General features: G+C 48.5%; 2 protein-coding genes across 11 annotated transcripts in view; one reads left to right on the top strand and one right to left on the bottom strand.

The window, feature by feature from the left end:
• Positions 1 to 19,762, top strand: part of LOC116853791 (paired box protein Pax-6-like) — a 121,660-nt gene that overhangs the window by 98,590 nt on the left and 3,308 nt on the right. For all 10 annotated transcript variants that reach the window (XR_004380036.1, XM_032835008.1, XM_032835009.1 and 7 more), the window contains one exon: positions 18,816 to 19,075. Coding sequence is in view for 9 of the 10 variants with exons in the window: in XM_032835008.1 (XP_032690899.1) it covers positions 18,816 to 19,075 (260 nt within the window). In the remaining variant the exon portion in view is untranslated. The remainder of the gene's footprint in view (positions 1 to 18,815; positions 19,076 to 19,762) is intronic.
• Positions 1,649 to 4,797, bottom strand: LOC116853793 (putative uncharacterized protein DDB_G0271606). The gene is made up of 3 exons (XM_032835016.1): positions 4,647 to 4,797; positions 3,893 to 4,474; positions 1,649 to 2,436 (listed from the first exon to the last, which is right to left on the bottom strand). The coding sequence occupies exons 1-3, from the start codon at positions 4,650 to 4,652 to the stop codon at positions 1,954 to 1,956; spliced, it is 1,071 nt and encodes a 356-aa protein (XP_032690907.1). The 5' UTR covers positions 4,653 to 4,797; the 3' UTR covers positions 1,649 to 1,953.

The following is a 19,762-nucleotide window of genomic DNA, read 5'->3' as shown; positions in this document are numbered from 1 at the left end:
CTCTCTCTCTCTCTCTCTCTCTCTCTCTCTCTCTCTCTCTCTCTCTCTCTCTCTCTCTCTTCCTCTCGGCCTCGAGAGGATGTGTTCGTGCTTCTTCGGACTATTTACCTCCGGGCCGCCGGAGGGTATCCCTTTGTTCTCCGTTAGACTTAGGCACGACTAAATTCTTAAGAGAGGTTTGCTGCCGATAAACCTTAATTAAAAGTTACCGCTAAGCCGGCTCGCGTAATTATGCTCGATATAGGATACCTTCGAGTTTTGAACGGCCGACTCGAGGTGGTAATTTTCACCGTTTTACAGGCGCTAACTTTTACGCGATTGAGTATTTTGACATCTTCATTGTACGTTCACTGAGAGAAAAATTTCTGGTGCTAGTAACTATAATCATAAAAAAATAATTACTATAAATTGTGATCAAGAAGGGAGCATTCTTTTATCAAATTCTTTATTATAATGTTAGTGATAATAAATTCTTTATATGCATATTACTACTGCCATTTTCATGTTACAACCAAAAAGTATAGCTGCTAAAAAATAACTATAATTCTGGTTAGATCAACTATTTGTTTTTCTCAGTGTTTTGAGATAATATGTTTTGAGTTCAGCGAGTAATGAATAGGACGAGATGTCTCGAGCATTTTGAGGCAAGGAATGTTCTACGCTATAGAATAAATGAATTATATCATTCTTTTATTCTCGGTGCGCCTTCATAATTAACAAGGGAGATATGTTGTTCCCTCATATTAAAGAGCGTGTAAATTTAACAAGAAAAGTCAGGCTTTGAATCCAAACTCAGTCTGAGTTAATATCGAGGTTTCTCCTGGAACACACAAATAGCGCGGTGCTTGTCACAAGGCAGAATTTGTGCGAATCGCGCAGAATTGCAAAATCGGGTCTCCCGCTGGCGCAGGGCCGATCGCGGCGCGATCCAAGGAACTCTCCTGCGAACGTTTCGCCGGGATTTTCGTATTCCCTCAAAGTGCGCTATAGACCATCGGCAAAGAACATCCAAGACGCACGTCGGTTGTCGCAGGACAAGGCGAGAGAAGAATAGGGAGGCGCGGTGTAACGGAGTACCGGGGTGAGAGGAGGAAGTGTTTGAACGTGGGTTGGAACGTGGTCGTAGAATTTTGGGAGAATTCTGACGGGGGATTGGCTGTGTCGGAGTGAACTTATGAAACGCCCAACCCCGCCGGTTGCGCGGAGCGAGATATTAAATTTCTGGAATTTTGCGGTTAGGCACGTCTACATGCCGGCGGGTTTCTCTCGTTCTCTCTCACCCTCTCTCTTTCGTGCTCTTCTCCTCTCTCTCTCTCTCTTTCCCTCTCTCTTTCGCCGATACGTCCACGTCTATGTTCGCGATCACGTGCCGAAGAAACCCATTGCAATTCCGCCGCGAGACGGTAGAAAGATGCACGGTATGAAACAACCCCTGTGTGCACGCACGCACGCGCAGACGTTCCCGCGGAATTATCAATTATCCGACCATCGATCTCATTACGATATCACTGCAATCCCCTTAATAGTTTGTTGGAAATCTTAAATTTGTATAAAAAAGAAAATGAACAATGATCAGAGTGTGACTTGGTCAACAATGATCAATGAGCGACGCCGCGGTTATTGAGATAAATCAAGTAAACACAAACAGTTTCATTACCTTCGATTTTATTGTCATCGTCAGCTTAGCTTAACCGTCAGCATATTTATCAACAAATTATGCAACAATTACACGTACAACGCAATATACACGGGAGAAAAGACTTAACTGAGCAACAAGAATCTGCTAAGTCTCGTTATAACACTTAAAAGTATAGAGCTGAAACATGAAACATTAGCGAAAATTTCACTTACAGCAGCAGATACATTTGTGGTAAACCATGATTAGTTACGGCAGTGGAACCTTTTTTCTGTGTACTTGCGAGGTCGAGATTTCGCGTGGAATCTCCGAGCGATTTATGGGAAGGTGAGAAGAAATCTGGAGTCGTCCACTGCTGCAGGTACTTGGTAGTTTGCCGTGTAGGTCGTGTAGGTGGTGCTCAAAGGGTTGGCCAACGGCACCACGCTCGAGGGGTTGTCGTACTGGTACTGCACCTGCGCTGCCACCGGCTCGATCTCAAGTTTCTGCGGCTTGTTGTTGGTCTGGTCCGCAGGTGCGACCGCGGCGATCGGCGCGACGGACACTTGCAAGCCGGTCGGTACGATTTGCAGCTTCTGCAGCGGCGCGTACGCGTAGATCGGTCCGCGAAGAGGTTCCACGTTCTCAGCGCGGATCTTGGCGAAGTATTTCATGGCCTCGACATCCTGACGGCTGACGTATCGGACACGCTGAAGACGACCGTCGGGAAGGGCCACATAGTACTCCCCGGTCTGCTGCGGTTGCTGCTTGTCGTCCTGGTCCTCGTTCTCGAACTCGTTCGCCGTGTTCACGGCCTCGGACTACGGACAGACGATCATTTCTTTGTTTTTACTCGTGGTCATTTATCTAAATGCCGGGTTTGGTCTTATAAATTGCTGAGCTCGAGTATCTGTTGGTACAATCCGAAATTTAGAAGAAAATAAGCAATAGCTAGAATATAGCTCTGATCAACGCTGAATTCATTGAAGTTGATAAAGCAAGAAGTCAGGCGAATATTTCGCTACCATCCGCGATATCACGGTATAGATGTGTTTCTGTTAAGAGACATATGTACATAGGAATCACTTTGCCGTGATTAAGTTCTAACTAGGTTTTCTGGTGTAGTTTACTACAATTACACCCAAGTATCGGTAGATACTTCAGAAGTAGAGATAGAATTTCGCAAAAGGAGAGAGGTACATTCGCTAAACGAGTTTGTCAGCACGCAAACTGTGCTCGGCAGTACGTATGTAAAGCAAGCCATTCCGCGAGGATTCCAAACCTCTCTCTACGGCGGCGGATTCCTCTGTTCTCGTCTGCTCTTTTCCCGATACCGCGCCAAACAGAAGACGGTGGAGGCTCGTGGTGGCCGACCTCGAGCGCTCGAATCACGGTTGAATGCGTTACGGGTTGTGTCACGCCGGCTTCGAATTTGGTACGGACGCGCGCACGTGCTCGACGCCGCGATCGAAAGTAAACGACGCCTCGAATACTAATGTTGTTAGGACAAGTCGGCAGACGGCAGACGAGGAGGAGAGCCGAAGCGCCCGAAGACGGGAAGAGAGAGAAGCCTCCGCCCGCGTGCGATTTAAATTCCGCGACGCGGCCTCCGCGCCCATCGGCTCACATGCCAACTCGCGGTGCTCCAGTGCGCGTTCTCTCGGCGGAACGAGATGATAAATCTACGTTTGCGTAACACATCACGTAAAGCCGGGGAACAAGAGCGAGCGCGCGTTTAACATCGGGGCTTGGAACCTCCACTGGAGGCTCGCGATTTTCGGCGTTTCTTTTGCGACGAGAATTGCGCCTCGGTCGACGAAATGACAGCTGGTCGCTCTGATACTCATGCGATCGTCAGCGTATAATATTCGAAAATTCATTTTAGAAATTAGAACGTTCCCCGTAAGGTAATGGATAGAGTAAAAATTTAGCCCATATTCTTGATCAAGTTGATCCTAAACAGTTATCTGTTTAGGATAATTTTATTAGGTCCTAATAAGTCATGTAGCAATTAGGACCTTATTAATAATTAGAAACTTTTTTAATAATTAGGTCCCAATAACATCACCTTGTAAAGATCGATTGGATTGATCAGGACCACGGGATCAATTTCTAGTCAGAAAATTCTCATAAAAAAATTCACGTCTATTGGATATATGCCTCGATAGTAACGTAGTCAACTTTTCTAAAACTTAATTGTCGTTTTGTACCTTTTTTGTGCGAAACGTTTTCATTGAAATTATTCGATATTCTGAGTAGAATTCATGCTTTGCTCACCTCCGATGGAGAGATGCTTTTTACAGTTGATACCTCTTCGTCATCGTTGTTAGGGTTCTCGGTCGTCGTGGATTCTTCTGGTATTCCATATTCTCGCTGAGGGTTGGTTGGAGCTCCGTATTGCTGCTGAGGTTGCTGAGCTGCGCTTGATACTCCATATTGCTGCTGAGGTTGTTGAGCTGCGCTTGATGCTCCATATTGCTGCTGAGGTTGTTGAGCTGCGCTTGATGCTCCATATTGCTGCTGAGGTTGTTGAGCTGCGCTCGATGCTCCATATTGCTGCTGAGGTTGTTGAGCTGCGCTTGATGCTCCATATTGCTGCTGAGGTTGTTGAGCTGCGCTTGATGCGCCATATTGCTGTTGGGGCGGCACATATTGTTGCTGAGGCTGCTGAGCAGCGGCGAATTGTCTTTCCGGCAAATTAAAAGCCGGCCCCGTCGGTCTCCAACCGGAAGCGGGATAAGGAGCAGCTTCCTCTTGCTGGCGAGCAAAGTAATATTGTCTCTGTTGCTGATATTGCGGACGGTACCTCGGCGGTTCGGCGAGAACCGCGGCCGCCAAAAGGGCGATGCTGACGAGTACCTGTTTTCGGGAAGAAATCGAGTCAATTAATCATCCAATGAAACTCAACTAAAGTCAAACCTATATTATTCGCGAAAAATCGAACAGTATATATTTTCTGTTCCTTCTTGCTCTCATCTCGAGCAGCAAAAGTTATTGTCTTACAAAAGATGAATAATGAATCGACGAGTACCTTCATCGTGGCAGGAACGGTTAGCCGGTTGTGTTGTACGAGTTGACTGATTTCCGATGTCCACTGTCGCTGGATTATATACACGGTGTCTCGTATGCGTTCTGCATGTCTAAGGAGGATCCGCGAGCGGGGTGGCGGCGTTCGACGCGGTCGGCGGATGACATTGGCCTCCTAAGAGACTGATGAATCCCCGATCATTGTTGGCTCATCATCATCCGGTCGCGCGTTCACCTTCGTCTTTGTCGGCCAAGCGAGCGCCTTTTCAACAAAAGCAACGCTCGTCAATGCCTCGGGTGGCGGTGCCCGGCGGATTCCTTCGTCTTCCTCGGCACCGAACTCCGCCTTTCGCGCTTTTTCGCGCATTGTGTCTGTGTTTGCCGTTCATTTCGGCGGCGCGCAAAGCGAAAGGAGTTTGCGCTTCTGTGCTGTCGACGATTTAATTCAAAGAGACGAACGCGCATTCGCCACACCTGAGGACCGGCCACTTTTACCGTGTTATGGTGAAACGCGCCAAGACTTTTTGGATAGTATTTTCATGCCGTGTTCATAAGGATCTGCCTTACATAACTCTATTGCATGATTAAATTACATGAAAGTGCGGCGTGTGTCTCGACAGTGGCTCTAGTCGAATTTTCAGAGTAAAGAAATCAAATGAAAAACTTTCAATTAATCAGCCGTCATATATAAAATTGCAAATAATTTCATCGATTGATGAAATCAATTATTAATCAAACTTTGATGTGATTAATTATACATTTAATTATACAATTAATTACCGATTAACTCTTATAATCTGGAAAGCCATTATATAGTGGCGTGGTAGAGGTCTCACGCTTTTTACCATAGTCTACCCTTTGACAGAAAGCTTTAATTTAAATTTAAATATAAAAATCGCCGAAAAAAGCGCCCGAGCCTTTTAAAGGCTTGTAAAGGTTAATAATTATTTCCATCAATCGATTAAATGATTTGTAATTATATGCATGCGACGACTGATTGATCTCTATTATTGCTTTGCCGATTATTTCAGTCAAAGACAATTTTGATCGATTCATGCCCAGCACTGACTGTTGAACACCTCGACCGGTGTGCAAAAGCGCTCCCATTTTTCGGCAACGTCCAAGAAAAACATCCTCGACACGTACCATCCATCATCGACGGCGTGCCTCATCGCCCGTGACCATCGGGATCCACCGGGTAGTTGTCATATTTCACGGGTCGGAGCAAGGCCGTGTTGTGCGCGACGATTACGTCGATGTAATTTTAACTCCGGCCGTGCCTCGTCAGCGAGCGACGTGCGTTCGTGCGTGGCATGCGTGTCGTCGCGTGTCGCTCATTCCACGCACGGATTTCTTCGCCAGCTGGAGTCGCGAGCAAAAGGCGGCGCGTGACGATGATTCGCACCTTAATCGAATTCACCGGCGTGCCCGATCTGACCAGCATCCGAGAAAACTGCCAACGGAACCTCCCCCGCGTGCATCAACTCAATGCGATGGGTCGCCCGATTGATCGTGACGATAGATTGGAATTTATAATGATCGATATCATCGGCTTAACTCACCTCAACTCACCTCGTCGAGCGCCAGAGCTATGAGTATATGCACGAAATGAGCCTCCTACGATTGATGCCAGCGGTGCAGCTCGCACGAGAAAAGACTCCTGATCGGAATTAGTCAGTCTTTCGAGTGTTTCGAAGATTCAGGCCGCGGACACACAGGGAAACGATAAAGCTTAAGCAAAAAAAATGGACCAACCACAGTCGATTATTCTCCTTAGCAACAACCAAACTGTGATCGGTCAATTTTCTTACTGCTTATGTTTCTTTATATGCCGCGCGACCTTGCGCTACTCTACTAATAACAGAATATATTCTTACATGGTCCCAGCGCAATGTTACTCCGCGCAGTTGTAAGTAGACGCTGATGCGATGCGCGACACCCTAGGAGGAACCCTTTCCTCGCGACTCCCAATGTGCGAAACGCCGACGAGGAGTTCGCGATTCGCGAGACTAACCGCGGAAATCGCGAAACGCGCCGCTCTTTCTCCCTTTATCGCGGGCACGATGCGAAATAACGCGCGACGGTGCTGCAGAGGGGTTGACGAGGGGGTCGCGAGCAGGAGGTTGAGGGTACAACGGGGGCCGATCGGTGGTAGTCGCGCCGGGCCGGCAAAGGAGAGGGACGGCATGACGACGGTGGAGGGGTGGCCCGGGCAAAGCAAATTATTCACACTCAAACGACTCCATTTCAATATCGGGCCGAAGCCCAGGGACAAAAGAAGGGCGAGATGCCTGTCTCCCTCCTGCTTTCGCTTTGCGCCGCGCTGCTGCTGCTGCTGCTGCCGCCGCCACTCGCCGCTGCTCTGATGCCTCTGTCTGCAGCCTGCAGGCTTAACTCTCCTCTCCTCTCCTCTCTCGCTCTGCGCACCCTCTCCCCTATATCGTGACCCTTTTCTCTCTCAATCTCACTCTCTTTCCATTTCTTTCTCTATCTCTCTTTCTCCTTCTCTTTCCATTTCTTTCCTCCTCTTCTATTTCGAGAGAACGATCTCTTTCTCTCTGATCGTTCTGGCTGTATACCTTCCTCTCTATTCTTCCGTTCTACCAACTAACCCTCGCGGCATGTTAGTCTCTGCGAAAAAAAATGCTAAGAGATACTGCGAAGTCGTGACACTTTCGTTCTCGATCTTTGGATTGCTACAGCGATACTTGGTCTTCGCATTTGTTAAAAATAGTTACGTGTGGTCAGGTATCTCTTGTATAACTCTCCGGGTCTTAACACACGTTTTGTGGAACGATGCGAATGGCGTGTCTTTCTCGTTTACGAAAGATCGTTTCCTCTAATAATAAGACAACGTATACTTCAGCGCGAGACGAACTCGCCAAGTGCCGAAGAATTATCGGGAGGGATCACCGGCGCGTAAATCTGTGTTCTTAAGAGGGACCAAAACAGAGAGGCGGAAAGTCGAGACTTCGACGGCTAAAAGCGGCCACGAGGCTGAGAGGGAACTGAGAAGAGGAGTAGAACAGAGTAAAGCAGAGTATATAGAGCAGTAGATATTTATTTCGAAGAGAGACAAAGAGAGAGTCGAGGGAGGGTACACCACACACACACACACACACACACACACACACACACACACACACACACACATTCGAGTCTCGTAATTGAATATATTTAAGCGCGGTAGGGACGTTTGTGCGGATTCTCGGCTTACAAGAACCCCATGCCGTGGTAACGTCTGCGAGTAAACTGGATTAATCGTCTATGAAGGGAGACCGTAACCCCGCCGCATTCGTTTGCAATCAGATCCCTCCGGGGAACTCGAAACAACGTAGCGCGAGAGCGTGCGGCCTTGTTTCCACTGCAATTTTATATCGTTCACCGCCGAGCAAACAGAGGAAGATCGTTGCTGCACGCCGCAAGCGCGCCACGCTTCGAAATCGAATTGTCAACATCGAGAACATGTGAGAACATCGCGGCGATGCATACGTTGTCACACTCTAAATTGTTAAATCCCACATCTGATTTGCAGATGACGAAATGACCGCGAGACATTTCTTCGCGAATCCCTCGTAAAAGGCGATTACGCAACGTCGCGTTCGCGTCGACTTACAATGAACGAAGCGTCTTTTTGATCCATGACGCGTCACTCTCTCGCGAAGACATGAACGACACCCATCTGCACACGACGTGCGCGTCCTATTTGGATAATCAATTACGCGCTTAACGACGTATCCGTGAATAAATTCGAACGCAGTCAGCTGTTTTCTCTCTTCTCGCGATCCGCGATGACGAATTTAGCGATGAACGTCAAGCCATTTGGCTCTGACAATATGTCGTTTCTCACACCAATTCAATTTTCCAAATTAATTGAATAATGATTGATTCGTCAAATGGTCAGAGGCTACCTCGAACACTTGTCTCTAGACAAGCTCTTAATGATGTCTCGCGTGCGGGAACTTGGGATCTTTAGATTCCCCGCTACCGTCGTCGTCTGTGCGAGCGGGACCGACGCATGTCGCGGGATTGGGCACACCGCTGTTGCACCCTTGGGGACGTAGCACGGGGGTGCGTGGCGGCGCGCAAACTGTTTGGCTACCAGTTGCGCGCTCCCAGAAGGCTCGTTTTGCAAGTCGTAAACGAATTAAGGCCTTCCAGCGCGCGCCGCATTCAGCCACCGGGGAGGAGTTACGAAACCGCTTTTGATTTACATTCCGGTCGCTCGCCGTGTGTATACGCGCGACTTGTGGCATCGGCGCGAGATCGCTCGCGGTCACGTCGATTAGCAACGACAATCGCTACCACGACCACCGACTCTCGTCACTCTTGTCAACGACGAAATAGATCGCGAAATAAAAAAGGCCGAGGTGGAAATTGAGTTCATCGGGGCGCTTGTCTTCAAATAGCAGCCGACGCGGATCCTGCTGTTATCTACATATATTTCTGTCTGCATTCTGTAACTTGATCAGTTTCTGCTATGACTTTAATTAAATCATTAATTAGAAGTGCGCGAGCGCAACAGAAACTTGCGCGGCAGCTCTCATCAGTCACTTGTAGATCTCCTAATTTCACGATAGAAGACCTCCGTCTGAAAACTGCGCGGAGAGGATTGATTAACGCGCGCTCAGCATCGGGCACGCGAACAGTCGATACCGCCGGCGACGAGAAGACATCCTCGACACCGTCGACCCGACAGGAAACGCGTGAAGTCAATGTTTGCCGGTTTAACCAACTGTGCACAGGCGCCGCGGAGTTTGCCCGGCGCATTAGCGCGCCTCGAAGTTCAACCCTTCGCTCGTTTAATCACTCTCTATCGTGGTACTTCCGTCCTTACGTCGTCGACAAAAGAAAAGCGAATTTCTCTGTACGAACTTGTTCACGTAGAACACACATTTCTCGTCGCAATCGGAGGTAGCGCGCACCTCTTTCTCCTTTTTCCATCTATATTTAACAGTTGAATCATCTCTCGAAGCTTAGAAGCGTGTCTATTTAAAAACTATCCCAAGATTGGCGAAAAATTCATCGAAAAAAGCTCATCGAAGTAAGTAACAGTTTTTCAGACAGCTCGTATCTTTAATCTTGGCAACAATTGGGAGTAGAAATTAACACAACTGAAAGATTTGTCCATGGTAAAGTAATGTGGGATATAGTAGAGGCTTTGAATGAAATATCTATCGTTGAACAGATAATTATCGTTTTCATTGCGATTTTCAGTGCAAGATAAATTTTCCAATTAGAAAAGAAGGGGCGACTGCGAAATTTCTCCAGGCACACGCACACATCCTTTCGACCTCCGGCGCTGGTTGCTCTCTAATTGGTGAGCTCGCCGCGTCCGAACTGTCGCAAAGCAGTGCGCGAACTAAGAGAAACTATCAGCCGCGTTGTTCCGGGATTCGCAGGTAAAAGCCTCGTGGAAATCGGGGAAAGAGAGGAACTGCGGCGCGTCGCGTAAACGGAGTTTAACCGCATCTCGCGTAGCGGTAGAGAAGAGGAAGAGGAGGAAGAAGGGAAACGACGGGTACGAGGTCGGAAGGGAAGAGGAGGAGAAGAATAAGGTGGAGGAAGTTGGTGGAGGAGGAGGAGGGAGTGGAAGTCTCGAGGCGAAACTTGCAAAAGTACATCGCGGCTCAAGAGGCCGGAAGTAATCGCGCGAGTTCCGTGCCGCGAGATCCGCGTTATCGTCGAGCGATTTCACGGCGTTTAGTGGCTGGCGACCGTTGTTCCGCGTGGCGCGTCGAATTAAGAAAAAGCGAATTAGCGTGTCCGCCTCCGACTGCCGTAACGACCCCGAAAAATACACTTCGCCGACGACGAAGCTCGAGATGCGAAACGCACCTTCACTGTCGCGACAACTCGCATACAACGAGTCAAAATTTTCTCTCGGTCGAGAATACAATTAAATCGTTTTAAGGAAGCATATATGCCTGAATCTCACTCGTAGATCCAGGAATCTACGAGCGCAGTTGCGCGCAAATTACCACAGCGGATGCAATAAAAGAATTTCCGAGGAGGTGCGACGGTAGATCTCGTGGAGGAGGCGTTTGATAAGAGGATTCGGCGGATTCGCGTCCGTGCGGAATTTGGGGAGCGCAAACCGATGAAAGATGACTCGAGAGGAAGAGACATCACGGTGGTGGATGCTGGCTGGGGGAAGAGGAAAGAAGAGGAGATGTTACAAATGAATCGCGTAATAACCCCCATAGTCGCGTTCCTTTTCTCCCTCGCTGCTGCGTCGCTCTTCGCCCTCCTTCCTCCCGTTCTCTGTAGGAGCTGCTTATGTATTCCGGCGTACGGCTGGTTGCACAGCCGCTAATGGAGTTTCCAATATTTTCCTTTCTGCGTTGCCTCCGCTCCTCTTTGCCCGGTTTTACGCGCTTTTCCTTCCTCGCCAGTCTCTCTCTCTGCCGGCGTCTGTCCGCTCGCTTGATCGATTCTCGAACTCTCCTGCCGGCCTCTCGCCCCGCGCGTTTCCCTTTACGTTTATCCGACATCGCTCGCGTTAGCCCGCGAGGTCCGCCCTGACGTTCTTTAACCCTTTGATGCACTCCGCGTGTCGGGATCAGTACGTGAGTGATCCGTGTAATTCTCTCATTGCGCACACGTGTCCGAGAATGCCGGCTTATCGAAAGTCTCGCGTGAGAGAGCCCGTCAGATCGCGTACTGCACAAAAATATAAAAATATTTTGAAAAACTCAAACTCACTTTGTAAACGGATCAATTAACGATTTTTAAATTTTTAGCGGGACAAAGGGAATTGTCTGCTTTTTTAGTCAGAGCTATCAAATGAATGCTGATGAGAGATCATCGGCGATAACATCAGAGAGTCATTTTAATATCCAAAGTCGGAAATAACACTCAGCGTTGAGTGTCCATCGTTGAGAAGATTGTTGTCGGAAAACAACGTCGAGCGACCGGACGGTAGGATTAAAAGCGCGCGCGATTAAATACAGCGTCGGACACGCAGCAACCCCTTCGCGTTCACGTATCACTGGCCTAACCCGGTGCTTACATCACCGACGCGTACCAGCAGTTTCGCGCGTGTACAGCCAGTTCGGTACAGCCCAGCACGACACGGTCCATATTCCAGCGCTTAGCCTTTAATCCAGCCCGGGGTCGACACCTCGTTTCTTTCCGGCCATTTAACACGGCTGGAAAGCCGGCTCTGCCCGGAACTCGTCGTTCCTCGCGCGCGGAGGGCGCGTCATCGACGAGCAGATAGCGCGTGCCAACGACTTATCCGCAATGTAACTTTCGCGTATCCGAAGTGAAGAATCTCGCAGCGGTCGACGCGAAATTATTCAACGTAGTCGACTGTTGCTTGTCGTCGTCCTTGTCGATCCGAGACGACTGGTCCTCCAAAGAAAAAACGACGAGGTAGATTCAAAAAATGAACGTGATGAGGGAATGTAAGGGAATCGTGTAGAAATGTTGTAAGAAATATTAGTGTTTCTCTCGAGATCGCTTCGAGTTTCCGCCTTGTTTCATAATTGCTCCCCCGCCTCCTTTCGAGGGGATAACGCGACGTAATTTCGTTGTCATGCAACATTTAGTGTCTGCCGATGAGAGGGAGCGAGAGACCGCGCGCGCGAGATCCTAATCCACGAGATACATTTTCGACGAGTTCGCTTTCGAAAGTTCGGCGCGGCGCATATTCGGCGTTAAGGGAGACGAGGGAATCCAATAAATTTGTACGTGGGATTAGGCATTAGACCGGGGCCGGATTATACCTCTTATTCCTATCCGCTCTCAACGATACGATAGCAATCTCGCGGCTAGAAAGAGAGAGAAAGAGAGAGAGAGAGAGAGAGAGAGAGATCCACCCTTACGCCCCTCGCGGTGCTACCTCCGTCCGGAAACGTCGGGGATCCCTCACTAATCCCCGCGATCCTTTTCAGCCTCGCTACATCGATAAAAGTCGCGTCTCTCGACTTTTCTCGCTGCCGCCGACTAATGAATCCCGTTTACGTTAAAATCGACAACTGAAGTGTCGACTGTAATTAAAGTGATTGATCGGGATTTTTGAACGGACGAAACGAGAGGTTTCCTAAGGAGAAATTAATTTATTCTCGCTGAATTAATCATCTTTCTCGAGCGGTATAGCGTTATACCCTTTTCTCACAATAATATTTTATTTTCTCTCCGAAGTGAGGTGTCAGTAAAAATGTATCCAATTGCCTCAACGAGATCTGTATAATTCCAAAGCCAATTAGAATCATTAATGATAAGCGCAACAATAATTCTCGGTTGGTCGCACCTCACATATTCCTACAACGTGCTATCCCTGATTCTTCCCGTCCCTCCCCGCCCCCCTCGCGCCATTTTTACGACATCTGGATGGCCGTTGCTAACGCATCACGGTCGGCCATTGTCGCCGACTGGCTTTTCTAGTTGGGTTAAAAACGATAATCGCGCGATGGCGAGGGGTGCGAGGTGTCACACCGAAACGAGGTGGAACCCCCGATCTGTTCTCTTCTGCCTCGTCGTGCGTCGCGCGCACCTATGACGTCACAGCGAGGGGAGAGCACGGTGTGTTCCTCTCTCTCTCGCTCTTCTTTCTCTCTATCTTCCCCTGTCGAGGGGGTTGGAACACGCTAATAAAAATGCACGAAAAAAGGGCGGCCGCGGTCGGCATTACGCGTTATTAGCCGGGCCCCCCTAATAATAATGGCCGTCGGACTTTCCACGTCGACGTTGACTCTTATTCGGCCGAGTGAGCATTGCGCGACGCACGTAACATCTGTATCATCGCTGCCATTCTGTGCGCCATTCGACGCGCAGTGCATCTGGTGCCTGAAGACCCTGGAGGACCCCGAAACTTCCCATCCCTCCGTGCCTTTGACTTTAGCGTCCGTAAAATGTCGCTTATAGACTCCGGCTATGTGCGCGCCTGGTCAAAGCGCCAATCTTGTTATCTTCGAAATCGAGACGAGGAAAAATCGCACGATAGAAATTTATGATCGATGAATCCGCTAGGTGAATCTGGCTTAGAAAATACTCCTAGCAATTAAAAGTAACAACTTCTTTTGGTAAAATACGCACTATATTAAAATATATTGAACAAAAAATCTTTAGTATTTGTTTAAATAGAACAATTGTTTTCACGAAAAACAACAGTTTCTTTTTTAAGGAAATATTTATTTCTTCTTTCGAAAGAAATTTTTTGTCAATGTAAAAATATCTATGTTGGTGCAAGTGAATATGTTATTAGTAATCGAATAAATATTCCTTATTTTCAAATATTTTTCCTCAGTGTAAGGAAAAATATTGTCGGGAGATTGATTTCTTTCAGACGTCAACAGCAGCCAGTGGGTAAAGAGACTACAAGACGCTATGCTTCTTTAATAATTACGCGGAAATAATAAAGCACTAATTCCTTGATTCAAACGCATTCAAAGAACAATTGAAGTGCAAGCAGGAGCGCACCAAGCAAGGAGGAGAGAAGAGGGTGGACAAACGCGCTCACGCGTGCCTCGGTCGTTGAACACACTTCTCCTGGTCGCGCGCACGAGTCTGCGTTTCGTTCCTCTCCTCCTCTCTGTGGAGGAAACGAGCCGCGTTAATCGCGCCTTGGCGAAGCTCGAACCTCTGGAAGCTGACGACCACTTAGCGTTTGCCACTTTTGCGCGCGCCGTTGTGTTATTCGTCTGCTCGAGAGGACGAAGGGAGGCAGCGCGATCTCCGGTCTCTCCTCGTGATTTCTCGACGGTGACAAACGGTGCGTGCGCGCACGAGTGGACTGTGCACCGTTTACCGTCGCGATTCACTGCGTAAGTGTAGCATTGTTTGCCGCAATCATCGAGCGACCCCGTGCGACGCATGCATTTGACCTCGCTGTACGTTCCACCGCGGTCACGAGGGGGTTAGTGGAGCCGAAGACTCGAGGTCCTCCGTTGCCGTGTGTTTTTCTTTTCATTCTTTCTTTTTTTCCTTTCCAACTTGAGTGACTCTCGTGGAGTCAGAAGGGCACGGGGGTAACAGAAACTTTCGAGGGAAGAGGGAGAGTTTTCAGCGATCTCCTGTTTCCTCTCGCGCTCGAATCGTCTCCCCCATTCGGCACCCTTTGTTTCTCCCTGTGCTCTTGTTATTCTTACTGGCTGGCTCTCGACGATCCTTCCGAGCCGATCGCGCGACGATTGAAAGTAAACTACCGATACCGCCCGCCACAATGCGGCTCCGCAATAGCGCGGTATTGTCGCGACCGCGCGCGCGAATGTGCTCGCGCGAACAATATCGCCCTCTCCGTCCTTCGTCTATCGCGGTCTTTAAAGCGTTTAGCTAAGTGCACCACCCAGTGCATCCATTATCGACATTAGCGGGTACCCCTATCCGCCGCGGATAGATTCTGCGCGCGCGACTTCTCGCAAATTTCGATTGAGAAAATTCACGACGCATTTTGAGCGACCACGAATGACTTCCATGTCATTTTAATCTTTGCGATTCTGAGCAAGATATCGTTCGAAAGAATCATGACCTGACGTACTCTATCTAGTAGGTCTTCTGGATTAGAACAGTGACGCGAGTCTAATGGGAATCAAAGTAAATTAGTAAAAAGAAAGGTTAAAAGGAAGATAATAAATATTACAATTTTTTTATGGTTTTCACTGCTCACGTACGTATAATGAAAGCTAATGGCGCGCACTTGTGTTTTGTTGTGGTAAAAATACCAAAAAATTCGCTACGTCTCTTTTAAGCTCGTCAACGTACTTATCTTCATTTTATCGCGTTTTCGCGTTTCTCGGTAGAAATTTTCACGCAGGAACTCGACTCGATCGCGCGATGATCTCGCGAGAAAAGTCTTGCGGGAAATACCGAGTGCACGCGACGACGTCGGTAGATTAAACCTCGAACGTAGTTCCGCCATCACGCTCGAACGCGCGGCAGCCCCCGGTTGGTGGATAATTCGTCGAAGGAAGATGCGAATGATCTGGTTGGGGGTTAGAAACGCGAGGGGACCGGGGAAACGAGAAGCTGTCTGGATGGCGCGGATTCCCCCCACGAGCAAAATGGTCCCGCGTCTAGCTCCTGCCTTCCGAACGTTCTTCTTCAGTACGGAGATGAGAGACTCAGGAGGGTCTCTACCCCTCTCTCTTTCGTTCTTTGTCTTCCCTTGGCCTCCGTCTCCGTTCATCCGTTCATCCATCGCACGTAGGTCGCGCAGACAGATTCGCGACACTTTCAGCTAAATCTTCAAGATTTGAAGCTAAGCCTTGTTAAAGAATACAAGCAGGTATCATCGGATGATTTGTTACCATTACCGGAAGGACGTGCAACGATAACTTACTCAACAGCCTATTGAAAACGGCTGCAAAAGGCCCCGAATTGATCACCGCCGACAGTTCGCGTTGAGTGAATAAGTGTGTAAAAGTTTTTTAACAAACTTATGAATTAATTGACTGATTCCCATTCAGGCGTTTTGGCGCGCTAGATGGAAAAGTGTTCTTGGATATAATTTTTATTAAACAGAGATCCACTGTTTAATTTTCCGGTAATCGCAGTCACTTGAGAGCTGTTGAGCAATTTCGGCTTAGTGTAACGCAAAGTGTGAGGTTTAAAGTGACAAGTGCAATATTTTTCTTAACTTCCTATCAGAAAAAATTACTAAGAATGATAACTCGTGAAGAATGATACCAGACAGTGTGTCTCTTAAAAATGTTGCGACTTCTTTCTAATTAATAAAACGTTTAATGGAATCTCCATTTTTGTATCACGAAGACCCGCGACTAGTGGAAGATGTCAATCTACAATTCAAAAAAACAGGCCTTACGAGAAACTAGATGTTTACCAGCGACTCGGCGTGTCACAACGTGTTGTTATCGCGAATAATTGTTTAACGCTTGGGAAGGAGAGAGTGTCGCGGAATCGACGTATGAACTTTTATTTGGTGGGCCACCCCTTCGACGCCAACTTAGCCGTCGTCGTCGTCGTCGTAACGGATCGTGACTCCGCCGGCAAGTTTCTCACCCCTTGAACGCCTGTACGCTCGCTCTCTCGCGAGCTCTGAGCTCCGCATCGGCGTTAAACTCGCGCGAGCAGAGAGCGTCGCGTGGAGAAACGACGAAGAGGAAGCGGCGAGGGCGCGACTCGACCGTGATAGTAAAGACGGGAGCATCCAGCAACCGCGGCAAGGAGAAGCCGAACTTGCTCCCCGAGTTCTCCGGAAGTGCGGGAGCGAGAGAGGCCGAGGGGGGATAAGGCGGTTTTAATTACCGCTTAAGACACCCTCGTAGCGTTAACCCCGCGCCGTAGATACTGACGGAGAGAGGACCGCCATCCCCCCTAAAGATATCGTTTGCAGTGCACGGTTACGAAGGAGCAATTCGGGGCTGGATAAGGAAGGCGCGCGGCTCGGTGGCGGGGGGAGGGGAAGGGGGAGGTACGGAGAACTTGTACGCCAACGTCGCACTCGATTCTCGAGCGCGCGGGGAAGTTCGAGGCAGCCAACCGACCCTTGCGCGAGAACTTTGCCGCTACCAGCGTGGCCGTCTGCCAGCCAGCTTCCTCGAGCGAATCCTCGGCGGGATGGGGGCGAAGATGTATCCCGGATTTTGCCGCTTACACGACGATTATTACGGGAGTTTTCGTTGTACCTGGCTTCCGCCGCCAAGCGACCCTCGCGATTTTCCCAAGCTACAAGCTATGACTTTCTGACAGCTTATCCGACCGGTCGATGAAGTGTATCAAAACCTGCAGTCTTCGAGCTAAATTTCGAGCTGTAGAATGATAATGAGAATATATTGCGATTATGTGACGTTTGCGATCATTTTTTTGCATACTCGTAGATTTTCCAAGTTCGTTGTACATTTCTCAACTCATCAAGTAAGAACCTTGATCGTACGTTGTTTTTAATGAAAAATCGCAAACCATTTCCGAAGTATCTGGTATCGCCGCGATTGACAGCAGTGACATACTGAGCAGTGACGTATTGAGAGAGAATCGCCTACATAATGTGGAATTACGTAAAATACTTATAATTGAGTCGATGACGGCGACACGCCACGTGTCGCCAGGCACCAACTGGAGCTTCTGCAGCGGGGAGAGAGGTGGTCGTCGCGGAATGACAGTGGCGTATCTCGTGAGGGGGTGGCCGGCGACTGGCGTCGGGACGCTCGTCGTCTTATCGGACACCCCCTTGCCTCCAGCCCGCTCCTCCACCGTCGTTCTCTCCTCTCTCTACCTTGCATCCCCATCCCCTCGTCGCGCGCCTCGTCGTCGAAGCAAACCCGGTGACGCCTCGACGCGCTCACCCAGAAACCGACGATAAGGTTCACCCGGCGACGCCTGCCTATACCGCTGCCGTTCGTCGCCCACATACGCACGTCTACATGTACACACACACAGAGAGAATGAGAGAGAGAGAGCATACATGCACGCACGTGTACGTGTGAGCGCGTAGAGGAATTGATATAAGAAAGCCGGGGTGAGCGCGAAACCCCAAATCGAGCGTCGTGTTATCGCGCCCGCTGACATCGATAACGCGCCGCCGATCTCTCTCCGTCGTCACGACGTCGGCACCAACGTCGACTCGCTTCGTAATCGCGCATTAATAACGTATGCAGATTTGCTGAGGATGATGCCCGTTGATGAGAGACGGATACTCGCCCCATTGTTCGACGATATCGTTCGATGAAAGCCGTCCGGGCTAACACTCGACGATGTAGCTTTCCTTCTCGACAAACCACGTGGATTGTTTCTTGTTAAAAGTTTTTCCAAATTTCTTTAACTCAACAGTTTTTTTGTTTTTATTTGCAGCACAGTAAGTGTATTGAGGTGAGAGAAATAAGGCGCATAACAGCCGTCTCATAAATGTGTTTAAATTAAATTTAGACTGTGCACAGTAGAAAAATTAGAGTATCTATTCGATTGTCAATTTGGATTTAGAAACCTTATCTTTGAGACGTGGCGAGACAACTTTAACTTGAGCAAATGCTCGACATTTCAACACAGTGAAAAATTTGTGACCTCGAATTCGCGTGCCACACACAAGTGGAACACAGCACTTTAATGTCGCGAAACGAGATCCAGGTCGGAGAGACGCGCATTTCTCGCGGCCGGGGGCGAGAACTTGAGTGTGCAATATCGCGTCTGATTGAGGAAAAGAGATCGCCGGCCCGTAATAGTCGCTCGCGCGAAAGACGTTGATAATGATGCACGGTGCGTTTTATTGTTGCAGTAACCGAGCTGGAGGGTGGCGCGCACTCGGACGAGACGAACAGCGGGGGTGACAACAGCAACGCTGGTAGCGTGTCGGGTGGCGCCGACGACGATCAGGCGCGCCTACGTCTCAAGAGGAAGTTGCAGAGGAACCGCACGAGCTTCAGCAACGAGCAGATCGACGCGCTCGAGAAGGAGTTCGAGAGGACGCACTATCCGGACGTGTTCGCCAGGGAGAGACTCGCCGGCAAGATCGGCCTACCCGAGGCGCGAATACAGGTGACTATTTGGTAATGTGTGAGACTAAGTCGTTGCGCAGTCCTCGATCAAACAATCGAGGTCGAACAAACATCGGGAACGACGTGATGATCTTTCTGACACTTGCTGAAGCAATTAGTCGGTGCTTATCAGCAATATAGTCAAGAAACAGCGAGTGTCTCTGTCTGTGAATCGCTTTGAATCATTAAGAATGAACAATTGTGAGTTTCAGCATTGGAAAATCATTGCGCCGTCACGCCTTGGTAGTCTCGCTTGACATGAAGTTAACGATTTTTTCGAGCGTGTTGACTTTGTGCTATGGTCGCGGCTGCAAAGAAACAATGGTCGGCAACTTCTGAGTGAAAATTGTGTCCCATCGTGTTCTCTTTAACTCTTGAAACTGCAATCTTTTCTCAGCTTTTATTATTTTCATAAAATTGACAATATAACTTCGAGATATCGTCGTGTGCATATACAGTTTCCTTATTTTATTTTAGAGAAATAATCCTTATTTCCTTATTTTATTAATATAATTATTTCTTATTTCCGATCATTTATTATTATTACATTTATTATTACTTGTCGTGAGTTCAAAAAAGCACCGACCACGAAGATCGGTAAATTAAGATACGATATATCGTGATTATTAATGAGATTATTCGCAGATGAATTGGCGTTAGAATCCTCGAGTTTCTCGCGTGTACAGAA

The sequence above is a fragment of the Odontomachus brunneus genome, unplaced genomic scaffold, assembly GCF_010583005.1.
Source record: "Odontomachus brunneus isolate Ranch 3 - 2012 unplaced genomic scaffold, Obru_v1 Obru_scaffold_006, whole genome shotgun sequence".
Classification (NCBI taxonomy): domain Eukaryota; kingdom Metazoa; phylum Arthropoda; class Insecta; order Hymenoptera; family Formicidae; genus Odontomachus; species Odontomachus brunneus.
This window is presented reverse-complemented; position numbering and strand designations above follow the sequence as displayed.